We start from the raw sequence: 21,870 nt of genomic DNA on the forward strand, positions 1-21,870 counted from the left end.
GAGGGTGGTGACAGCATGATGATGGAGAATGGGGAAGTTGTTAGTAAATGTAGGCCACAATAAAATCTACAAGAAAAATAGATAATATTGAAAGCTTTATACATTAATGAATCTTTGAAATCTGTCAGAATACATGCTGCAAATATCAAATAGGAAAATTTAGTATTAGTTTCAGCTCTAATATAATGTGACATTCACATCTATTGTGTTAGCCCTATTCTGATTAGATTAATAATTTTTTATCTGCATATTTATTTCCAGTATTTATACATTTCACTGATTCCTTGCTGTTGCTTTTTTGTAGAATCAGATTGGTTATACTTTATTTCTTCTTGATAAGATCAGGGACTCAGTCTTTCTTCTATAATAAGATCTGAGACCCAGTCTTTCTTCCATGATAAAATCAGGGACCCAGCCTTTCTTCCATGATAAAATCTGAGGCCCAGTCTTTCTTCCATGATACGATCAGGGACTCAATCTCCCTTTCATGACAAGAGCAGAAACTCAGCCTTTCCTCCATGATAAGATCAGGGACCCAGTCTTCCATGATAAGACCAGGGATCCAGTATTTCTTCCATGATAAGATCTGAGGCCCAGTCTTTCTTCCATGACAAGTTCAGGGATCAAGTCTTTCTCTGATGACAAAATCAGGGACCCACTCTTTCTTCTGTTATAAGAACAGAAACCCAATCTTTCTTCTATTATAAGATCAGAGACCCAACCTTTCTTCTATAAGATTGGGGACCCAGTAATTCTATCATGATAAGATCAGGGACCTAGTTTATCTTCCATGATAAGATCAGGGACCCAGCCTTTCTTTCATGATAAGATCAGGGACCCAGTCATTCTTCCATAAGATCAAGGACCCAGCATTTCTATCATGATAAGATCAGAGACCCATTCTTTCTCCCATGATAAAATCAGGGACCCAGTCATTCTTCCATGATAAGATCAGGGACCCAACCTAGTAAATGTGTCAAAAAGTAGGTGGTGGACTTATCAGGCAAAGATATTCTTAGTAAATAGTTGGATAAATGTGGCATATTATCTTATATACTCATCTGTAAGTAAGATCCAACTGCAAACTACATAGACCTTGATCTGCTGTCTCATAATGTGCAGGATTAATGTTGTTCTACTGATTACTTCCAACAATCTACATAGACCTTGATCTGCTGTCTCATAATGTGATTAATGTTGTTCTGCTGATTACTTCCAACAATCTACATAGACCTTGATCTGCTGTCTCATAATGTGATTAATGTTGTTCTACTGATTACTTCCAACAATCTACATAAACACAGATTTGCTGGTGCATTGTGTGATGAAATATCTAGGTCTATGTAGTTTGCACTTGGATCAGGCTTATACACAAGTAAATATGGATTAGGCACAACTCAGCCACTGGAGGCCCCGGGTAATGAATACAAAACTGTGTGCACTAAAAAAACTACTTAATGACCATCCCAATTTTTAAAACTGTGCTGTTGAAACATTTGAAAACTTTAAAAGCTTAAAATTTTCCTCAAAATAAAGTAAACCTTATTACTAAGATCACCCCAGTATAAAGACCTTTTTCAAGTCTTTTGAGCTGTCTTTTACTGACTTTTGGAAAGTAACTGTTTCAGAGAGTCCATTAAATTTTTAAGTTCTAAAAAGTTATGATATTAATTACTAAAAATGTTTGGAAAATAAGCCCTCCCAAATAAAAGTTAACATATACACCGACAAGATAAAGATAACAAACATAAATTTATTAAAATATGGTGTCAAAATTTCCTACATGTACCATATTTGTTTTGGTGTCAGAGGAGATTTTCTGAGGTGTTACATCATCAGATCTCGTTAAAATGGATTCACATTTTAAAAAAATGTCTCACAAGCTGGATGTTGATACACCCAACAAGAATGTGCTTTACTGTCAATGGACACTGACTAGGTGCTTTACTGTCAATGGACACTGGCTAGGTGAAAATTCTAGTATAGGCTTGCCCTTACTGAGGTGTAACTGGATCAGGTGTTTGTGTCCTACATGCAGGTGGCACATTATAACCTGTTTGCTTGATTTGATATGAACTATGCCAATGATGGGTTTCATGTTCCAAAGCTTCTTTGTGAAGTTTTCAGTCTTTATATTTTGCCAAGAATGTGTCTACAGAACACATATTCATATATTTGAAATCCCTCTGTACAGTCTTCCACTGAGAAACCTGTGACTGTAGTGCAGCTTTAAGCTACATCATAAGGACCTTGCATGGAGCCATGAGAGTCCTATTGAAATCAACTTGTCCATCATCCAACAGTCCCCTCATTGTCTATCCATTCATGCTTATTGTAAATAGTATAACTCTGTATTACCCTTACACATGACTGACAGCCATTAGGTGTATTTTCTATTACCGGTATACCTATATGTGCCTCATAAAGATCCACTTTTGACAGAGTTATTGGCCTTTTTTCAGCAATATTAAATCTCCACTATGGCAGATCCTTGTAACCAGCTCAAGGTACACTGAATATATTATTATGCCATTTGGTGTATACATGGTGTCATAACAATATTGGCTGTATAATTTCAAGGAAATAGAAGCCAAGACCATTTCCAAAAAATACACATCCTGAATGAAGAAATCAATTTCTTTTCTATCTTTAAAATGGTCAATTAATGTCAGTGTTCATAATTCTTGTAATGACAAACTGAGCATCACCCCAGTTACGGTGCCAGGGTCTGAAATAATTACCATGGTCTCATGAAAATAGAAGAACTGAACTACCCACACAAGTCTCATTCACAGTGTCACAGTACCCCGAGTCTGATGTAAACCTAACATAGTGACAACTATACAGTCAAGTGTTGTTTTGTATCCAAAGGTAGCTTCAAATAAATTAAAGCTAAGTATCATATGAAAAATTAATGAACAGATTTGATGGTTTGTAAGAAAAACATCAGGTCTGAATCTGATCCTTTACACATTTAATAGGTACAAAAAGCATTATTTCTCATCACTGCATCTTTCAGGTATATACCAGGTAACTGACTTAATTACAATTAATTACATATTTCAACTGAATCCATAATCAATAAGTAGATATTACTCATCTCATAATTATTAAAACAAAAGGACCTCACTATGTGTTTTCCCATGATGCTGTTCAAAAGTTGGGCAGTGTTTAAATTAATTTTTTTTACCCTTACCAGCAAATACACAAGATAATTTGAAGCCACTGTGATATTCTCTATCCAAGAAACGGTCTATTTGTTAGATATATTTCAATGTTTACCTGACACAGAAACTGATTGACTGTACAAATAAATGCATGTATTCCCATTATTTGCTGGAATGTCTTGAGTAAATAAAACTCAAACATTAGAAATCAACTCAAGCCAAAATAATTAGATTTTTCCATTCCAAACATTAGAAATCAACACAAGCCAAAATAATTAGATTTTTCCATTCCAAACCTTAGAAATCAACACAAGCCAAAATAATTAGATTTTTCCATTCCAAACATTGGCAGCACAGATCTAGGAATTTTCCTGGGTTAATAGGGTTATGGCACTTCTCTATTCCTTTTCTGATAGCAGCTGCTTCAACAACCAGAACTCCGGATAAGAATTTCAAATTACAAGTTGTACTCCCAGGTTTGAAGGTTTTATTAAATTGATGGGTTATTTCATGAACATTACCTGTAAAGTACAAAACTTATGTTACAAGACCAAGCCATCATCACAAAAGTTAATGTCTCTTCTGTTGATGGTGACAGATCCCTATGTTCACACAAGATAATGAATGTAAATGACACAGAGCAATAAAGTTAAGAAAAACTGAGTCTGTTTGGATACAGATTTCTCCACAAAATTCCAAACCCTTTCTTATTGGCTTCATATACAGGCCACATACATCCTATGTAAATTGGGATACATGCTTTGAATTAGAAATAGAAAAAGTTCTGAATGATGATAAAGAATATTCCATTCTTGGTGACATAAGAAAGGATTTACTAAATGAACAGATACATCAAATAATGGACTGATTCAATGGAACCTTTTGGATTGACCCAGTTAATTAAGGAACCAACTTGAATAACAGAAAATTTAAAAACCCTTTTTGATCATTCATATATATATATATATATATATATATATATATATATATATATATATATATATATATATATATATATATAGGGATCTTACTGGATACGCTGCCTTAGAACATTGAAACCAAGTGGTTTAAGCCAAGAAAACTAGAAAAAGACAGCCATTCACAAATAAAATTACCTTTTTGCAGCCGGCATATTCTTTTTTCAATAATTCTCTAAATTTGCTTATTAGTCACCCAATAACCTATAATTACAACTATAACAATGAAATATCTGGGATATAATTTGCTTGTACATAAATTTACATAAAATAACAGATGACGCTATGGCTTATCAATTTCTAGGTCAATACAAAATATCTTTCATCATCTGCAACAAGTCATAGTCATGTAAAGTTTTACCAAGACAACGGTTTGTCTGTTTTATTTGTTTGTCTTGTCTATGTTTTGTAATTGCCTTTGAAAAAGACAAGAGTCAAAAGCACTTAGGCTAGCTAGATACTAGTTTTGCACTGTTTGTAGTCAGTTTATTACATTTATATATGTATGTATGTGTATATATATATATATATATGCACTAACACTCCAGAAAATGTTTCTAAAGTTTATGTTCCTAAGATTGGATTGAACGACCACTTATCAATTCTTGTTAAGCAAAAAAGGTAAGGAAAAAGTATGTCCACAAATGTAAATGACACAGAGCAATAGGATTAAGAAAAATGGAGTCTGTTTGGATACAGATTTCTCCACAAAATTCCAAACTCTACAGGTCTTTTGAACATTTTTGCAACATATAACATTGGAGAAATAAAGTAACAAAAATGATTATGTCTGCAAAAATGACAAATTATCAAAAGTTATTGACGAAAATAAGAATAACCCTAAAACAGTTTGGAGGCTATTCAGTGAATTAAGACCTGGAAATTCCAAGAACAACATTTGATATTCCATCTCTGAACATCGACACTGTATGCACAAATGACCCTTTACCCACTGCAGATTTGTTTAATGACATTTTTGTGAATGTGGCCTCTAAACCTTCAATCACATCTCAGAAGATTTTGTGATGAAAGGTTATTATACATTTTTAATTCCTGAAATAAGTAATAATTTTCATTTTAAACTATCATCAAAACAATGACATTACTCAATCAACCAGACTTGATACAATATTTCCAAGGATTTTGAAAGCAGCATCACCTGCTATTGCAGAAACAATTGCATTCATATGTAATCATTGTCTAAAGACAAATAAACAGATAAATAATTATGCAAAACTGTAAAGGTCACTCCATTCCTTAAAGCAAGGGCAAAAGTTGACTTTCACAACTTTTGGACAAATTCTATCCTTCAAACTCTCTCAAAATTAATGGAAAAGCATGTGCATGAGTCATTTATGACTTGTCTCCATGACCACAAACCTCTCCATGATAACCAATCTGGTTTTAGGCTAAACGACATTCCTGTGAAACGGCACCAATATCAGATGAAGAAAAGTTAGTTGGGAGTTTTATGGTTGATTTTCAAAAAGTGTTAATCTTCTTGATGATGAACTTCTCCTAGAAAAATTACAAATCTACCAGCATTTGCTTCTTACTTGAAGGACAGATTTCAAAAAGTGAACTTGACATGCATCTAAAAAACAAGAATAAACTGTTGTATGCTACAGTGATCTCTGCTTGGACCACATTTGTTTATTTTCTTTAACGACCTTCCTCTACAGATTGAAAATACATTATCATCAACTTGGAAATACATTATCATTAACTTGGAAATGCATTATCATCAACTTGGAAATACATTATCATTAACTTGCAAATACATTATCATCAACTTGGAAATACATTATCATCAGCTTGGAAATACATTATGATTAGCTTGGAAATGCATTATCATTAACTTGGAAATACATTATCATGAACTTGGAAATACAGTATCATAACTTGAAAATACAGTGTCATCAACTTGGAAATACATTATCATTAACTTGGAAATTCATTATCATCAGCTTGGAAATTCATTATCATTAACTTGGACATAACATTATCATTAACTTGGAAATACATTATCATCATCTTGGAAATACATCATCATTAACTTGGAAATACATTATCATTAACTTGGAAATACATTATCATTAACTTGGAAATACATTATCATCAACTTGGAAATACATTATCATCAACTTGGAAATACATTATCATCAACTTGGAAATACATCATCATCAACTTGGAAATACATTATCATCAACTTGGAAATGCATTATCATTAACTTCAAAATACAGTATCATCACCTTGGAAATAGATTATTTTTAACTTGAAAATACATTAACATTAACTTGGGAATACATTATCATCAACATAGAAATACATTATCATTAGCTTGGAAATACATTATCATTAACTTGGAAATACAGTATCATTAACCAGGAAATACATTATCATTAACTTGGAAATACATTATCATAACTTGGAAATACATTATCATCAACTTGGAAATACATTATCATTAACTTGGAAATAGTGTATCATCAACATGGAAATATGTTATCATTAGCTTGGAAATACATTATCATTAACTTGGAAATACAGTATCATTAACTTGGAAATACATTATCATCAACTTGGAAATACAGTATCATCAACATAGAAATACATTATCATTAACTTTGAAATGCATTATCATTAACATGGAAATACATTATCATCAGTTTGGAAATACATTATGATCAACTTGGAAATACAGTATCATCAACTTGGAAATACATTATCATTAACTTGGAAATATATTATCATTAACTTGGAAATACATTATCATTAACTTGGAAATACAATATCATCAACTTGGAAATACATTATCATCAACTTGGAAATATATTATCATTAACTTAGAAATACATTATCATCCACTTGGAAATAACAGTATCATCAACTTGGAAATAATGTACAGTATCATCAACTTGGAAATACATATCATCAACTTGGAAATACATATCATCAACTTGGAAATTCATTATCATCAGCTTAGAAATACAAAATATCAACTTGGAAATACAGTATCATCAACTTGGAAATACATATCATCAACTTGGAAATACATTATCATTAACATGGAAATACATTATCATTAACTTGGAAATACAGTATCATCAACTTGGAAATTCATTATCATCAGCTTAGAAATACAAAATATCAACTTGGAAATACAGTATCATCAACTTGGAAATACATATCATCAACTTGGAAATACATTATCATTAACATGGAAATACATTATCATTAACTTGGAAATACATTAACTTGGAAATAGATTATCATCAACTTGGAAATACAGTATCATCAACTTGGAAATATGGTACAATATATCATCAACTTGGAAATAGATTATCATCAACTTGGAAATAGATTATCATCAACTTGGAAATACAGTATCATCAGCTTGGAAATACTGTATCATCACCTTGGAAATACAGTATCATCAACTTGGAAATACATTATTATCAACTTGGAAATACATTATCATCAACTTGGAAATACATTATCATTAACTTGCAAATACATTATCATCAATTTGGAAATACAGTATCATCAACATGGAAATACAACTGATCTATATGTTGATGGTACTATTTTGACAAACACAGCTGCAAATTGAATTAGAAAATAATCTAATTAAACAAGCTTAAACTGTTGTGTGAGAAGAATGGCATAGTTGTAAATATAGATAAAACAAAGGTTTCATTAATAGCAATACAGCAAAACTGAATGAATTAAAGGCAGACTACTTGGGCCTTTTTTATAATAATGAAACACTGAAAGCAGTTTCCGAGAATCAAAATTCTTAACATTCTTTTTGACAATAAGTTAGTCTGATGATATAAGTCTTATTACAACGAAAACAAATTCCTATCTTTGGCTACTAAGAAAAATAAAGTATTTCATTCCAAAGCAGTGCCATGTTACCTTTTACTATAGCTACTTTCAGCCTCATTTTGACTATTGTAATATCATATTTATAGGTTACTGCATTTGTATGGGAAAATATAAACGAGTTTTTCGGATGGACATACTGCAGGACCTTGGAGAAATACTTCTGATGCTAATTTTAAGAATAATGTAGCTGCAAAAACAGGCCTGTATGATAATATTAGATGAGCAACCTGGAAGTGTTACAGAGATAATGGATACGTTAAACATACTACCTTCAAGAATGACTTTACCTCTGGAAAGCCAAAATGATGTGTAAAGTTTATATCAAGCACGCACCAGTTTATTTAAGAAATAATTTTAAAGGCAGAGAAACCAGCAGCACCCCAATCAATGACAGACAAAAAATTTCTAATTCGAATACCAAAGAAAGAATTATTTTAAAACAGTTATCAATAGTCTGTGTAGATCCTATGGAATAATATTGCAAAAGAAATTAAGGATTCTTCTAGCAAATCATCTTTACACCAGAGCTGTATTAAATGGATGAAATCTAACTTGTAATTCATACCACAAGGACTATCCACCTCCTCCAGCTACATTTTTAAGTATGTTATGCAAGACTTTAACTTGTCAACACTGATAATTAATTCATGTGTTAATGTGTTCATAATTTACATGTATAGCTAACTAGTCTGGGTCTGTAATTTCTATGTAACATGACTAACATATGTATGTGAGATGTTTAGTGAGTGATTGCACTCACTGTAAATCTATAAATATATCTCAGAGGACCCCAATGTACTGTTATTTCAAACTCATACAGAATATATGGAACTTGAACTGATGGCATATATCCATCAAATGTACTATCACACAACATAGACTGCTTGTGCAGCATATATCCATTCAGTGTTCTATCCCACAACATAGACTGTGTAGCATATAGCCATTCAGTGTTCTATTGCACAACATAGACTGTGTAGCATATAGCCATTCAGTGTTCTATTGCACAACATAGACTGTGTAGCATATGGCCATCAAATGTACTATCACAAAACATAGACTGCTTGTGTAGCATATATCCATTCAGAGTTCTATCATACAACATAGACTGCTTGTGTAGCATATATCCATTCAGTGTTCTATCGCACAACATAGACTGTGTAGCATATATCCATTCAGAGTTCTATCGCACAACATAGACTACTAATGTAGTGTATATCCATCAAATGTACAATAACAGGACATAGGCTGCTTGTGTAGCATATATCCATTCGGAGTTCTATCATACAAAATAGACTGTGTAGCATATAGCCATTCAGAGTTCTATCACATATCATAGACTGCTAATGTAGTATGTATTCATCAAATGTACAATCACATAACATAGACTGCTTGTGTAGCATATATCCATTCAGTGTTCTATCGCACATCATAGACTGTGTAGCATATAGCCATCAAATGTAATATCACACAACATAGACTGCTTGTGTAGCATATAGCCATTCAGTGTTCTATCGCACAATATAGACTGTAGCATATAGCCATCAAATGTAATATCACACAACATAGACTGCTAATGTTGTGTATATCCATCAAATGTACAATCACAGAACATAGACTGTTTGTGTAGCATATAGCCATCAAATGTACTCATACAACATAGGCTGCTTGTGTAGCATATATTCATTCAAAGTTCTATTATACAACATAGACTGCTAATGTAATGTATATCCATCAAATGTACTATCACACAAACTAGACTGCTTGTGTAGCATATATCCATTCAGTGTTCTATCACACATCATAGACTGCTAATGTAGTGTATATCCATCAAATGTACTATCACACAAACTAGACTGTTTGTGTAGCATATATCCATTCAGTGTTCTATCACACATCATAGACTGCTAATGTAGTGTATATCCATCAAATGTACTATCACACAAACTAGACTGTTTGTGTAGCATATATCCATTCAGTGTTCTATCACACATCATAGACTGCTAATGTAGTGTATATCCATCAAATGTACTATCACACAAACTAGACTGTTTGTGTAGCATATATCCATTCAGTGTTCTATCACACATCATAGACTGCTAATGTAGTGTATATCCATCAAATGTACTATCACACAACATAGACTGTTTGTGTAGCATATATCCATCAAATGTACTATCACACAACATAGACTGATTGTATAGCATATAGCCATCAAATGTACCATCACACAACATAGACTGCTTGTGTATATCTTTCAAATGAATCATCATAGCATAAAAAATAAAAATATTTATGAATTTATTATGAAATAATAGAAAAGAAAGACCAAAATTACATCAGTAATAAAATGACAGCATGGGAGACAAATATAGTCTCTCTTTTCCTTTTATGACCAACTCCTGTTTTGATAGTAAATGAACAATATTTGCAATGCCATGAGCAGCAGATCCCAATAACTCAGGCAGTCCTAAACCTGTCATCTATATGTTATAATCCACATCAACTATGCATACTTAATGTGTGATGTTATAGGGTTTAATGCCATTTTTCAGCACAAGATAGGCTATACATGGCGGCCAGTATTAATGGTGGAGGAAGAACCGGGAAAACCCCGGAAAGAACCACCGACCCACGAGAAGCTACCGGCAAGCTTTCTCACATATCCACATTTGCCGAGCCTTGGACTCGAACCCATGCAGACAGAGGTGAGATGGCAGTGATCCGTGACGGACAGCGCTTTAGACCACTCGGCCACTCGGGGCCCCCAATGTGTGATGTAAAAAGTACTGTGCATCCAAGGGAGATGAGATGAGTATTAGTTAACATGCAGTTATTTTGTATAGTTTTTAAAACTAAACCTGAACTGATCAATCTACACATGGAACAAGGTATTATTTAAGTCCATTAAAATCAAGATCTCTGACATAATGAAGAATCTCTGTTGACCTTTACATTAACCAATCAGATTGCAGCTTTTACATTTATAAAAATGAAAACTTCATTTGGAACATATAGTTTTTAACAAAAACTCTCCCTTAAATAAAAATGTATTTCTTTATCTGATTGGTTACTAACTAAACACGGACTGGGAATCTCAACTCTCTGTAGAACATAAACCTTGTTTGTGCCAGGCAGATCTCTTGATCCTGATTTGCGTATGGTTGCCATGCATTCTTTTTATAGGTCCTTTTTCTCTCCTTAAATCTTGATAAAGATAATGATATCAATACACCCACTCTCCGGAATGTTGTCTTTCTTGAAAGTTCAAATTTGGCACCCCTAGATTTGAGTCAAGTAGTGCTTAAATCTAATTGGTTGATGGCTTTGTATATATGTAATGGAGGATGTGAGGACATATTAAAGGTGGTTTTGCAGTTGCAAGTTGAGTTTAAACATCAGCTAGAACTACGGTGAGTTACTTTCTACTAGAGCAGGTTAAATTACTACTTATTAAACCTATGTATACTGGCCATCTCCTTAAGTCAGCCAAACTTATTTGTCAAAATAGTGTCCAGTTTGAGAAACTTCACTGTATTACATCAGAGAATTTGGAATACAATTTCTACAATCTGATTCAAACGGAGATCTGACTCGCATGAACACAAGGTCGTGTTATGTTGACGTTTCGATTCACTAACCAAATCACAGATTTTACAATAATTAAAATGAAAGACTTCAGTCAAAACACAATGCTTCCAATGATAGTTCTCTCTAATATGAAATGCAAATTTGTGTCGACTCCATGTACTCACTTATAAGACAGAACCAACTCCAAGCTGCACAGACCCAAATCTGCCACCACATAATGCACCAGCAGGTCTGGATCTATGCATTTTGTATTTTGTTACAAGTACTCAGCAGAACAAACATCATAGACCCTAATCTGCTGGCACATTATGCAATGACAAATCAGGGTCTGTGTTGTTTGTATTTGGAAACGACATATGTTTGTTGGTACCTGTTAAATCTCCTTATCAAAAATAGATCCTGATTTCAATCAGATTGACAATTGATATAACACACACTTAATTTGGCCAAGAAATTGATTAAATTACATGTAAAATACTTTTTACAATATAAGAAATTTCTTTGCGATTAGTTTTGCTGCAATAATAATGTCTCTCAAAAAAGTCACAAAAGATATTTTGGTTTGTATATTATTTACACATTTTAAAAGGAATTCCAATCTTCTTATAACTTGATATGTTGTAAAGAAAAACTTCTAGCAGATATATCCATTTCATGTTCTCTTTATTTCTTCCATCAAGGCCTGCCTAGGTCAGCTGCCTTAGCATGTCCTCAGGAACTTTTATAGAATTTGATCAAATTGGACAGAAAGTGCTTTGACCTGAAGACCGTTCACATTTTAAAAACGATACTGATCAACCATCAGATATGGGAGCCATAACTCAAAATTGAAAAATAGAAAATCAACTTCTTGTATTTAAAAAAAAATGCTTGATAAAATTTGGCAAAATTTTACAGAAACTTTCTTAGCTAGAAAGAGTTTTTAATTTATTTAAATGATGCCATGTCACTATCAAATATGGCCACATTAAAAAAATGTTAAGTACTTTATCTCAAAAAACCACTCAACAGAAGTTTTACCAACTTAGAAAGCATCTTGGCATAAAGGTTGTTAAAGCTTGTACAAATAAGACCACCATTACCAACTCAAACAGAAAGCATCCTGGCATAAAAAGGCCATTAAAATTTGTACAAATAAGACCACCATTACCAACTCAGACAGAAAGCATGCTAGCAGAAAAAGACCATTAAAGTTTGTACAAATAAGGCCACCATTACCAACTTAGAAAGCATCCTGGCATAACGATCATTAATATCTTCACTAATAAAAATAAAATAAACTTTAAAAATAAAATTTCAAACTGCTTATAAGAATCTGACAAAGCATTCTAACATGTGGGTCTTTACAATTTATACAGTAGGCCAATTCCCCAGTTAATATAGCCACCATTACTAAAAAGAAGATTCTTGGAATGATTTCTCAAGAAATGCTCAACAGAATTTGATCAAATTGGACAGAAAATATCTTGTCATGAAGGACTTTTAAATTCTGTACAGATGATGCCAATCTGACATTGTACAGATTATGCCAATCTGACATTCTACAGACATGCCAAACTGACATTGTACAGATGATGCCAATCTGACATTCTACAGACATGCCAATCTGACATTGTACAGATGATGCCAATCTGACATTCTACAGACATGCCAATCTGACATTCTACAGACATGCCAATCTGACATTCTGCAGACATGCCAATCTGACATTCTGCAGACATGCCAATCTGACATTCTGCAGACATGCCAATCTGACATTCTACAGACATGCCAATCTGACATTGTACAGATGATGCCAATCTGACATTGTACTGATTATGCCAATCTGACATTGTACAGACATGTCAATCTGACATTGTACAGATGATGCCAATCTGCCATTAGATATGGCTTGTAATAAACAGCAGTATTGCAGAATTTGACCAACTTGAACAAAAAATATCCAAGCTTGAGATCTTTCACGTCTAAATATAGTGGTCATTACTTGAAACAGAAAAAAATGCAGACAGCTATATCTTTAAAAAAAAACTTAACAGAATTTGATTAACTGACTGAAGGCATAGTGACATAGAGACCTTTTAGTATTCTACGAATGATGCATATGCGCCATTAAATATGGTTGAAGGTATGAAAACTGCAGAAACTTTGAAACAGTTCAAAATATAATGTCAACAGTATTGGAATTAATTTTCAATGAAAGCATCCAATTGACACATTTTCAGGTCAACTGTTGTTGTATTTGACTATTTCAATGTAAGTAAGGTAGTGATCTCAGACCCACATTGACCTCTTTTTCTAATTATTCTATCTTATCTCAATCTTCCAGATCTCAAGTCAGAGAATCCTCTAAGATTTTGTAACATCACAAATCCTAGCAATCTGAGAATCCTAAGATTTTGTAACATCATGAATCTTGGCAATCTGAGAATCCTCTAAGATTTTGTAACATTGTGAATCTTAGCAATCTGAGATACCTCTTAAGATCTTTTTAACATCATGGACCTTATAATCTGGGAATCCTCTAAGATTTTGTAATATCAAGAATCATACAATCTGAGAATCCTCTAAGATTTTGTAACATCATGAATCTAGCAATCTGGGTATCCTCTAAGATTTTGTGACATCAAGAATCATACAATCTGAGAATCCTCTAAGATTTTGTGACATCATTGATTCTAGTGCTTATGCTAAAAAATTTAACATCATGAATCTTAGCAGTCTGAGAATCCTCTAAGATTTTGTAACATCATGAATCTTACAATCTGTGAATCCTCTAAGATTTTGTAATATCATGGATCTTAGCAATCTGAGAATCCTCTAAAAAAGTTTAACATCGTGAATCTTAGCAATCTGAGAATCCTCTAAGATTTTGTAACGTCATAATCTTACAATCTGTGAATCCTTTAAGATTTTGTAACATCATGAATCGTACAATCTGAAAATCCTCTAAGATTTTATAATATCATGGATCTTAGCAATCTGAGAATCCTCTAAAAAAATTTAACATCATGAATCTTAGCAATCTGGGAATCCTCTAAGATTTTATAACATCATAGACCTTACAATCTGTGAATCATCTAAGATTTTGTAACATCATGGACCTTAGCAATCAGAATCCTCGAAGTTTTTTTAACATCATGGATCTTACAATCAGAGAATCCTCTAAGATTTTGTAACATCATGAATCTTGCAATCTGGGAATCCTCTAAGATTTTGTAACATCATGGACCTTACAATCTGAGAATCCTCTAAGATTTTGTAATATCATGGATCTTACAATCTGAGAATCCTCTAAGATTTTGTAACATCATGGACCTTAGCAATCTGAGAATCTTCTAAGATTTTCTAATATCATGGATCTTACAATCAGAGAATCCTCTAAGATTTTGTAACATCATGGATCTTAAAATCTGAGAATCCTCTAAGATTTTGTAACATCAAGAATCATACAATCTGAGAATCCTCTAAGATTTTGTAACATCATGAATCTAGCAATCTGGGAATCCTCTAAGATTTTGTGACATCAAGAATCATACAATCTGAGAATCCTCTAAGATTTTGTGACATCATTGATTCTAGTGCTTATGCTAAATGTCCAATTTAAGAAGTAAAATTCAGCATTTCAACAAAGTTGACTGGAGCAGGTGTGGTAATATTCAATCTATACTTCAGGTAGTATGATACTTCAGCACAGTCCATGATAATATAGTGCCAAGTAGAGTTAGGTTGTAAAAATTATAAAAATAAAATAATTGTCAAAACTTTCAGGTGATAAACCCTGCTGAATAAAAAAAGAAAAAATTCAATAAGATAAAATGCACAAATATCATAGTCACTGATAGGTAACAGTGCCTCCTGTTGGCCTACTGGTAATATTATATACTCTTTGTCATTTAGATGGAGACCCTTGTTGAGCAGTTGGCACACAGACGACTCCCAGGTGAGCACATCAGCAAGAAGCCAGACCTGGCTCTACTCAGCAATGAAGTACAGCCTGAGCAAACATCAGATCAGGTAGTACAACACAACATAGTGTAAAACTGAATGAGCTTATGGGATGGCCTTTGTTCCATATTGTCCATTGTTACTTACAACTACTCAAAAACAGCTTTACCAAATTTCACATAATTTTACAGGGAACATCCAGGCCGAATATTTGATCATTGGATGCTGGTCTGTAATCAAACATAGCCACTATTACTAAAAATGCAAATACTTTTAAATATTGTTCAGTTTTACAGAAAATTTGCTTACATTGAAGTCTTTATTTGTTCAAATTATAATGAACTCCAGTTATTCACAATGGAAAAACCTTGAAATGACCCATCAAATATGGATGAAGGTAAATAAAATAGGGACATATTTTGCAAAAACATTCTACTGACTTGGATTTCTTGGCTGACTACATCAGACAGGATCAGCTGGTCCTCAGAGAATGGTTTCTGGACCATTTGGTAACAAAGGGACTTTTTCATCTGTGGCGTAGGTCCATGGTAAACCTGTAATGATGTTGAATGACAAGCTACCACTTTATGCCCAGACCAGAGTGTATAGTCAGGGAACACTTTCAGTCAGAAGTGTGATCTGCTGTACACCTATGCCTTACCTACAAGAATAATCCCTGAAGTTTGTTGCAGAGTGGGTTCAGCAATCTTCCTGACCAGTTGGTAGATGCCCCCAGCGATGGTAGATGCCCCCAGGGATGGTAGATACCCCCAGGGAGATGCCACTGATGTAGAATCTGACAATGCATGTCAGGGGATTACTCCTGCACAACAGTCCACAGATTCACTACCTTCATGTCTGGCTCATATCAAAGAATCTATCCACCAAAATCGGTATTCCAAAAGGGTTAAAGAGTACATGCACCAGGCTAGAAGGCAGTTGACTTCCAAGTATTATGGTGGGCACTTTCTGCCAAGTGGGATCAACTGTACACCTGTGCATTACCTTTGAGAACAATCCCTCAAGTTCTTCACAGGATGGTTCATCAATCTCTATGACCTGTTTGTAGATACCTCCTAAGGGCTTGAAGGCAATTGACTTCCAAGGTTTATGATACCAGGTGGAGAATATTCTCTATAATTGATGCAGTAGGCATCACATTGATCTGATCTGATACCAGTTTGCTATCAAATATGACCACCATTGCAAAAAAATTGATTGCAATTTTCTTTTTTCTTTTCAAAGAAGGCTGCTCAGCTTCCACCATTAAGGACAAGAGAATGGCCTTCACAATATGCCTAACTTCTCTATGGGGTCTGCATAGTTTCAGACCCATGTCTCTCAGAACTGATCTAATAATTTTACAGTCAAAGACTAATCTCATGCTTTAAATGAATTGGTGAAATCTTTTGTGTATTCTGAGTTTATTATCTAAACTACCTTATGAACCCTTGACTGAGATTTTCTTCAAGAATATTGCCTTAAATATGGTCTTCTTTCTCTCTCTTACATCAGTGAGTGGGAATGTTGCCTACAATTCAATGGCAAAAAAAATTCAGTCTCCTTTCTTGCCAGCCCTGCTTTCTAGTAAAGAATCAGCTACCTTAAGTATCCCCTGAACCATTTGAGATCCTTAGCCCCATCTGTGCTAAGGATGATCAAGAAAGACTCCTGCTTGGTTAGAGTCATATGTTTCTATTTGGCTAAATCAAAATGGAAAAGAAATTTTTGAATTAAAAGTCTCTTTCTTCCTCTCATCAGTTACATATTGGATGTTTTAGCAGCTTCGATCTTGAGGAGGATTATTCTAATTATTAAGAGTATATCAGTCTTTCTCCGAGAGAGAACTTTCCTTGAATTGAAGTGTATGTATGTTTCAATGTTTAGTATTTAATGGAATATCAGCACAGCACTGACTCACTGGTGCCAAATAAAGGTAAAGTTCTAACAATGTAAAAAGTAAGAATTCCACACACAAAAATGTTTAGGAAGATAAACATTTTGAAATAAATAAGTACAGTACAAGATAAAATATAAAGATGAAGATGTTCAAAATCTGTAAAATGTGTATTCAAAGCCATTAAAATTGAGCTATTTTTGCATCTTGGGTTTCACCTCGTTATTCTCTTTTGGATGATGTCATGAAAGCCACGTCCAAGGAGTCTCACTCCATCATCTTTTTGATGCTGCACCAGAGCAAGAGCATCTATGCATTAAGCCCAAATGTATAAACCCTGCAAATTCTCAAATATCCTCCCGTCTACAGTAGAGCACCTTACTGGCAACGGATGTGTAGCAGTTCCTACTTACACAGGTGTTCGCTTTATTTGGCTATTGTTATCTAGAGGGTGATCACCCTCTGTATTGTTGTTGCCCAGATCGAGTAAATATTAAAATAAAGTGTGAAATTATAGATGGAATAAATAGAGGTCTGAGCAGATATCTAGAACAGAATGACGAGAGCCCCCATACATGGAAAAACAAAAATTTAATCAATTACAAAAACAACTGGGTTAATACATTACATAAGGAAGATAAACTTCTTTTTAAAATAAATCTTTCACTGAATTTCAAACGCAAATATATTTATATAAATAGGCATTCTGTTTTAAATGATAGAATTAGTTCATCATATAATCGAGTGAACAATCAATGTCATTGCCTTGTACAACCTACTTATTCCGGTCCACTCCAAATTCACTATGGTGGTTCCTCTAGGTCCTTTCACTTTTCCCCTTTTCTGACCTCCCTACTGTCTTGCCTCTTTTCGGCCCTCAAACTTTGTGTGGGTAGGTGGATACGTAAGTACGCAGATACCTGGATAAGTAGGTACGTGGATACTTCAGTGGATACGTCCGTGGAGCTATTTCCCCTTTCAGAATAAACAGAGAAGCAACCTAAATCTTCTGTCAGTTGTCCTACTTGGAGCAGATCATTACCCCTCTCGTTATGTCAGATATCATTCTATTGGAATTCAAACAGATCAAAGGCTATCTGGTCAAGCTAAACATGGCAGACCATAAACAAACCTAGTTTCATAAGATTAATGTACTTCCTAATGGCTATTTCATCACTGATTTCCATTAACGTTACATGAGACATAACAGTTCCATTCTCATCTCAATTACACAAATGAATGAATGAAATTCATTACATGGTTGACTACATTATTTTCAGCAAATACATACATTAAAGTCTACATACATGAAATCACTAAGATCAGTGAATTCAAGTGGATTCTCGTAACTCGTATCAACTAAAGTAATGCATGAATTCTTAGATTCCAGTAACAATCAGGAAAACAAATTCAAACAATTCATCAAACTTATATAAAGAAGATCATTGTACAAATTCAGACAGATGGACTCACAGTTACACTCATATTGAGAATATTGATCTACAGATTTAAACAAATAAATTCATGCAAATATAAACAATTAAATTCAAGCAAATCATTATACTGGTATCAATGAATTACATGAAATTGATACAAATACCTTGTGCTTTCAAGCTTTGTTCGCTTCTACCACCAAATTGTGTCTGTTGACTTTCCAGACATCTGGTCCCTTTGACCAATGTTTTACAAGAGAATTTCTTCTAAATTTACTTTTGGAGTCCCTTATGTTTTCACTCTTGCAGAAAAGATGCAGACTGACTAGATTTTTTCGATGAGGGCAATTCAACCCCAAGAATTTTTGTGTGGATACCACGCCCCTTATTTAGCATAACCAATCAGGATTAAATATATTTACTGCCCTTTATAAGGGCACCAAAATTGTGGCCAGCATCACTTATAGAAGTCCGAACAACAGATCTGGAAAAACTCAGCTTCTGACAGTTCCGATATAAATCAAAGTTAACCTTCCCTTTTCTAGTCATCGAACGGTTAAGTAAATGAAGGCTTAATTAAGAATCACTTCCTCTCCCGACACAGATATTAGAAATTATTGCAGTACAGCGATTTAACAAGCACCTATCCCCATAAATCTGTTTAATTGTTCTCTGGCCCAAATTAATATGTTCTTCATAGATCAACAGAAATTTGCATCCTTACATGATGGTATATTCACTTGGACAGCTAGTCATATCACTATCAGCCTCCTACCAGGCTGGTGTTCAATTGGACAGTTAGTCATAGCGCTATTAGCCTCCCACCAGGCTGGTGTTCACTTGGACAGATAGTCATGGTGCTATCAGCCTCCTACCAGGCTGGTGTTCACTTGGACAGATAGTTATAGTACTATCAGCCTCCTACCAGGCTGGTGTTCACTTGGACAGATAGTTATAGTACTATCAGCCTCCTACCAGGCTGGTGTTCACTTGGACAGATAGTTATAGTGCTATCAGCCTCCTGCCAGGCTGGTGTTCACTTGGATGACTAGTCATAGTGCTATCAGCCTCCTACCAGGCTGGTATTCACTTGGACTGATAGTTATAGTGCTATCAGCCTCCTGCCAGGCTGGTGTTCACTTGGATGACTAGTCATAGTGCTATCAGCCTCCTACCAGGCTGGTATTCATTTTGGACTGATAGTTATAGCACTATCAGCCTCCTACCAGGCTGGTGTTCACTTGGACAGATAGTTATAGTGCTATCAGCCTCATACCAGGCTGGTGTTCACTTGGATGACTAGTCATAGTGCTATCAGCCTCCTACCAGGCTGGTGTTCACTTGGACAACTAGTCATAGCGCAATCAACCTCTCACCAGGCTGGTGTTTACTTGGACAGCTAATCATAGTACTATCAGCCTCCTGCCAGGCTGGTGTTCACTTGGATGACTGGTCATAGTGCTATCAGCCTCCTACCAGACTGGTATTCACTTGGACTGATAGTTATAGCACTATCAGCCTCCTACCAGGCTGGTGTTCACTTGGACAGATAGTTATAGTGCTATCAGCCTCCTACCAGGCTGGTGTTCACTTGGATGACTAGTCATAGTGCTATCAGCCTCCTACCAGGCTGGTGTTCACTTGGACAACTAGTCATAGCGCAATCAACCTCTCACCAGGCTGGTGTTTACTTGGACAGCTAATCATAGTACTATCAGCCTCCTGCCAGGCTGGTGTTCACTTGGATGACTGGTCATAGTGCTATCAGCCTCCTACCAGACTGGTATTCACTTGGACTGATAGTTATAGCACTATCAGCCTCCTACCAGGCTGGTGTTCACTTGGACAGATAGTTATAGTGCTATCAGCCTCCTACCAGGCTGGTGTTCACTTGGATGACTAGTCATAGTGCTATCAGCCTCCTACCAGGCTGGTGTTCACTTGGACAACTAGTCATAGTGCAATCAACCTCTCACCAGGCTGGTGTTTAGTTGGACAGCTAATCATAGTGCTATCAGCCTCCTACCAGGCTGGTGTTCACTTGGACTGATAGTTATGCGCTATCAGCCTCCCACCAGGCTGGAATCTGGAGACCTAGTCATAATGCTATTAGCCTCCCACCAGGCTGGAACATAATGCTATTATAATGGGTTATGTTTTATTGTAAAATGTACTTTTGTGTTGCTGCTACCAGTATTAAAATATTGTTTTGGGAGAGATAAAACTAATTTTGATTAAGTAATACCTGTTATTTTAAATACCAAATCACCTCCTTCTTGCTGATCTGATGTCCTTTCAGTCTCACTCAAAGTGAAAGGACAGTATTCCAAATGGCAGATATGCATACAATATTTTATTCAGACAAGCAACCTGATTGGATATAGCATGATATGGTATATAGGATGACATGGTATATAGCATGATGACACTTTGTGGACCTGAGCCATTGGGAAATAATGGGGTTTCACCATAGACCAGAGTTGTCAGTTATCTAACAAACTCTAACTGCAGAACATACCAAGTACCTTCTTCATTTCAGGGATGATTAAGTGCAGTCATAATCTTACAGTGGACAACACATCATAGTATCCAGGGTGACATATAAATTGCTTTTATGATTATTCAGCAAAATTTGATATCCCAAAGGAACTTGTTCACCCTAGTCACTCCATGGTACAGAGAGGTAATGCTGCCAGTTTCTACAGCCTTAAAGACCTGTCCCTAACTCTCACTTTCGTATTCAAATACATGTCCATTACTTAGTCATAGTACATTGGGAGTATATTAACTAGCTAGAAAATCAAGCCCTCCCAGGCAACATGTCATTTGGCATGTTTTTGCAGCAAAAGTGATACAAACTCGTCAACTTGTTGAAGTGAAGGTTAGACAATAGTGGTCTTCCCTTGTATAGAGGTTTTAATGCTAAATCCCATCAATTGTCACTTTGACAACGTTGGTCTCCCATTA

General features: G+C 34.8%; 1 protein-coding gene across 3 annotated transcripts in view; it reads left to right on the top strand.

Annotated features, from left to right (window-relative positions):
- Nucleotides 1–21,870, top strand: part of LOC149799033 (uncharacterized) — a 159,263-nt gene that overhangs the window by 101,024 nt on the left and 36,369 nt on the right. For all 3 annotated transcript variants that reach the window (XM_089957990.1, XM_089957991.1, XM_089957989.1), the window contains exon 3: nt 15,526–15,642. In XM_089957990.1, coding sequence (XP_089814116.1) covers nt 15,526–15,642 — 117 coding nt within the window. The remainder of the gene's footprint in view (nt 1–15,525; nt 15,643–21,870) is intronic.

The sequence above is a fragment of the Sinohyriopsis cumingii genome, chromosome 5 (genome assembly GCF_028554795.1).
Source record: "Sinohyriopsis cumingii isolate HCF-2022 chromosome 5, ASM2855479v2, whole genome shotgun sequence".
NCBI classification, from domain to species: domain Eukaryota; kingdom Metazoa; phylum Mollusca; class Bivalvia; order Unionida; family Unionidae; genus Sinohyriopsis; species Sinohyriopsis cumingii.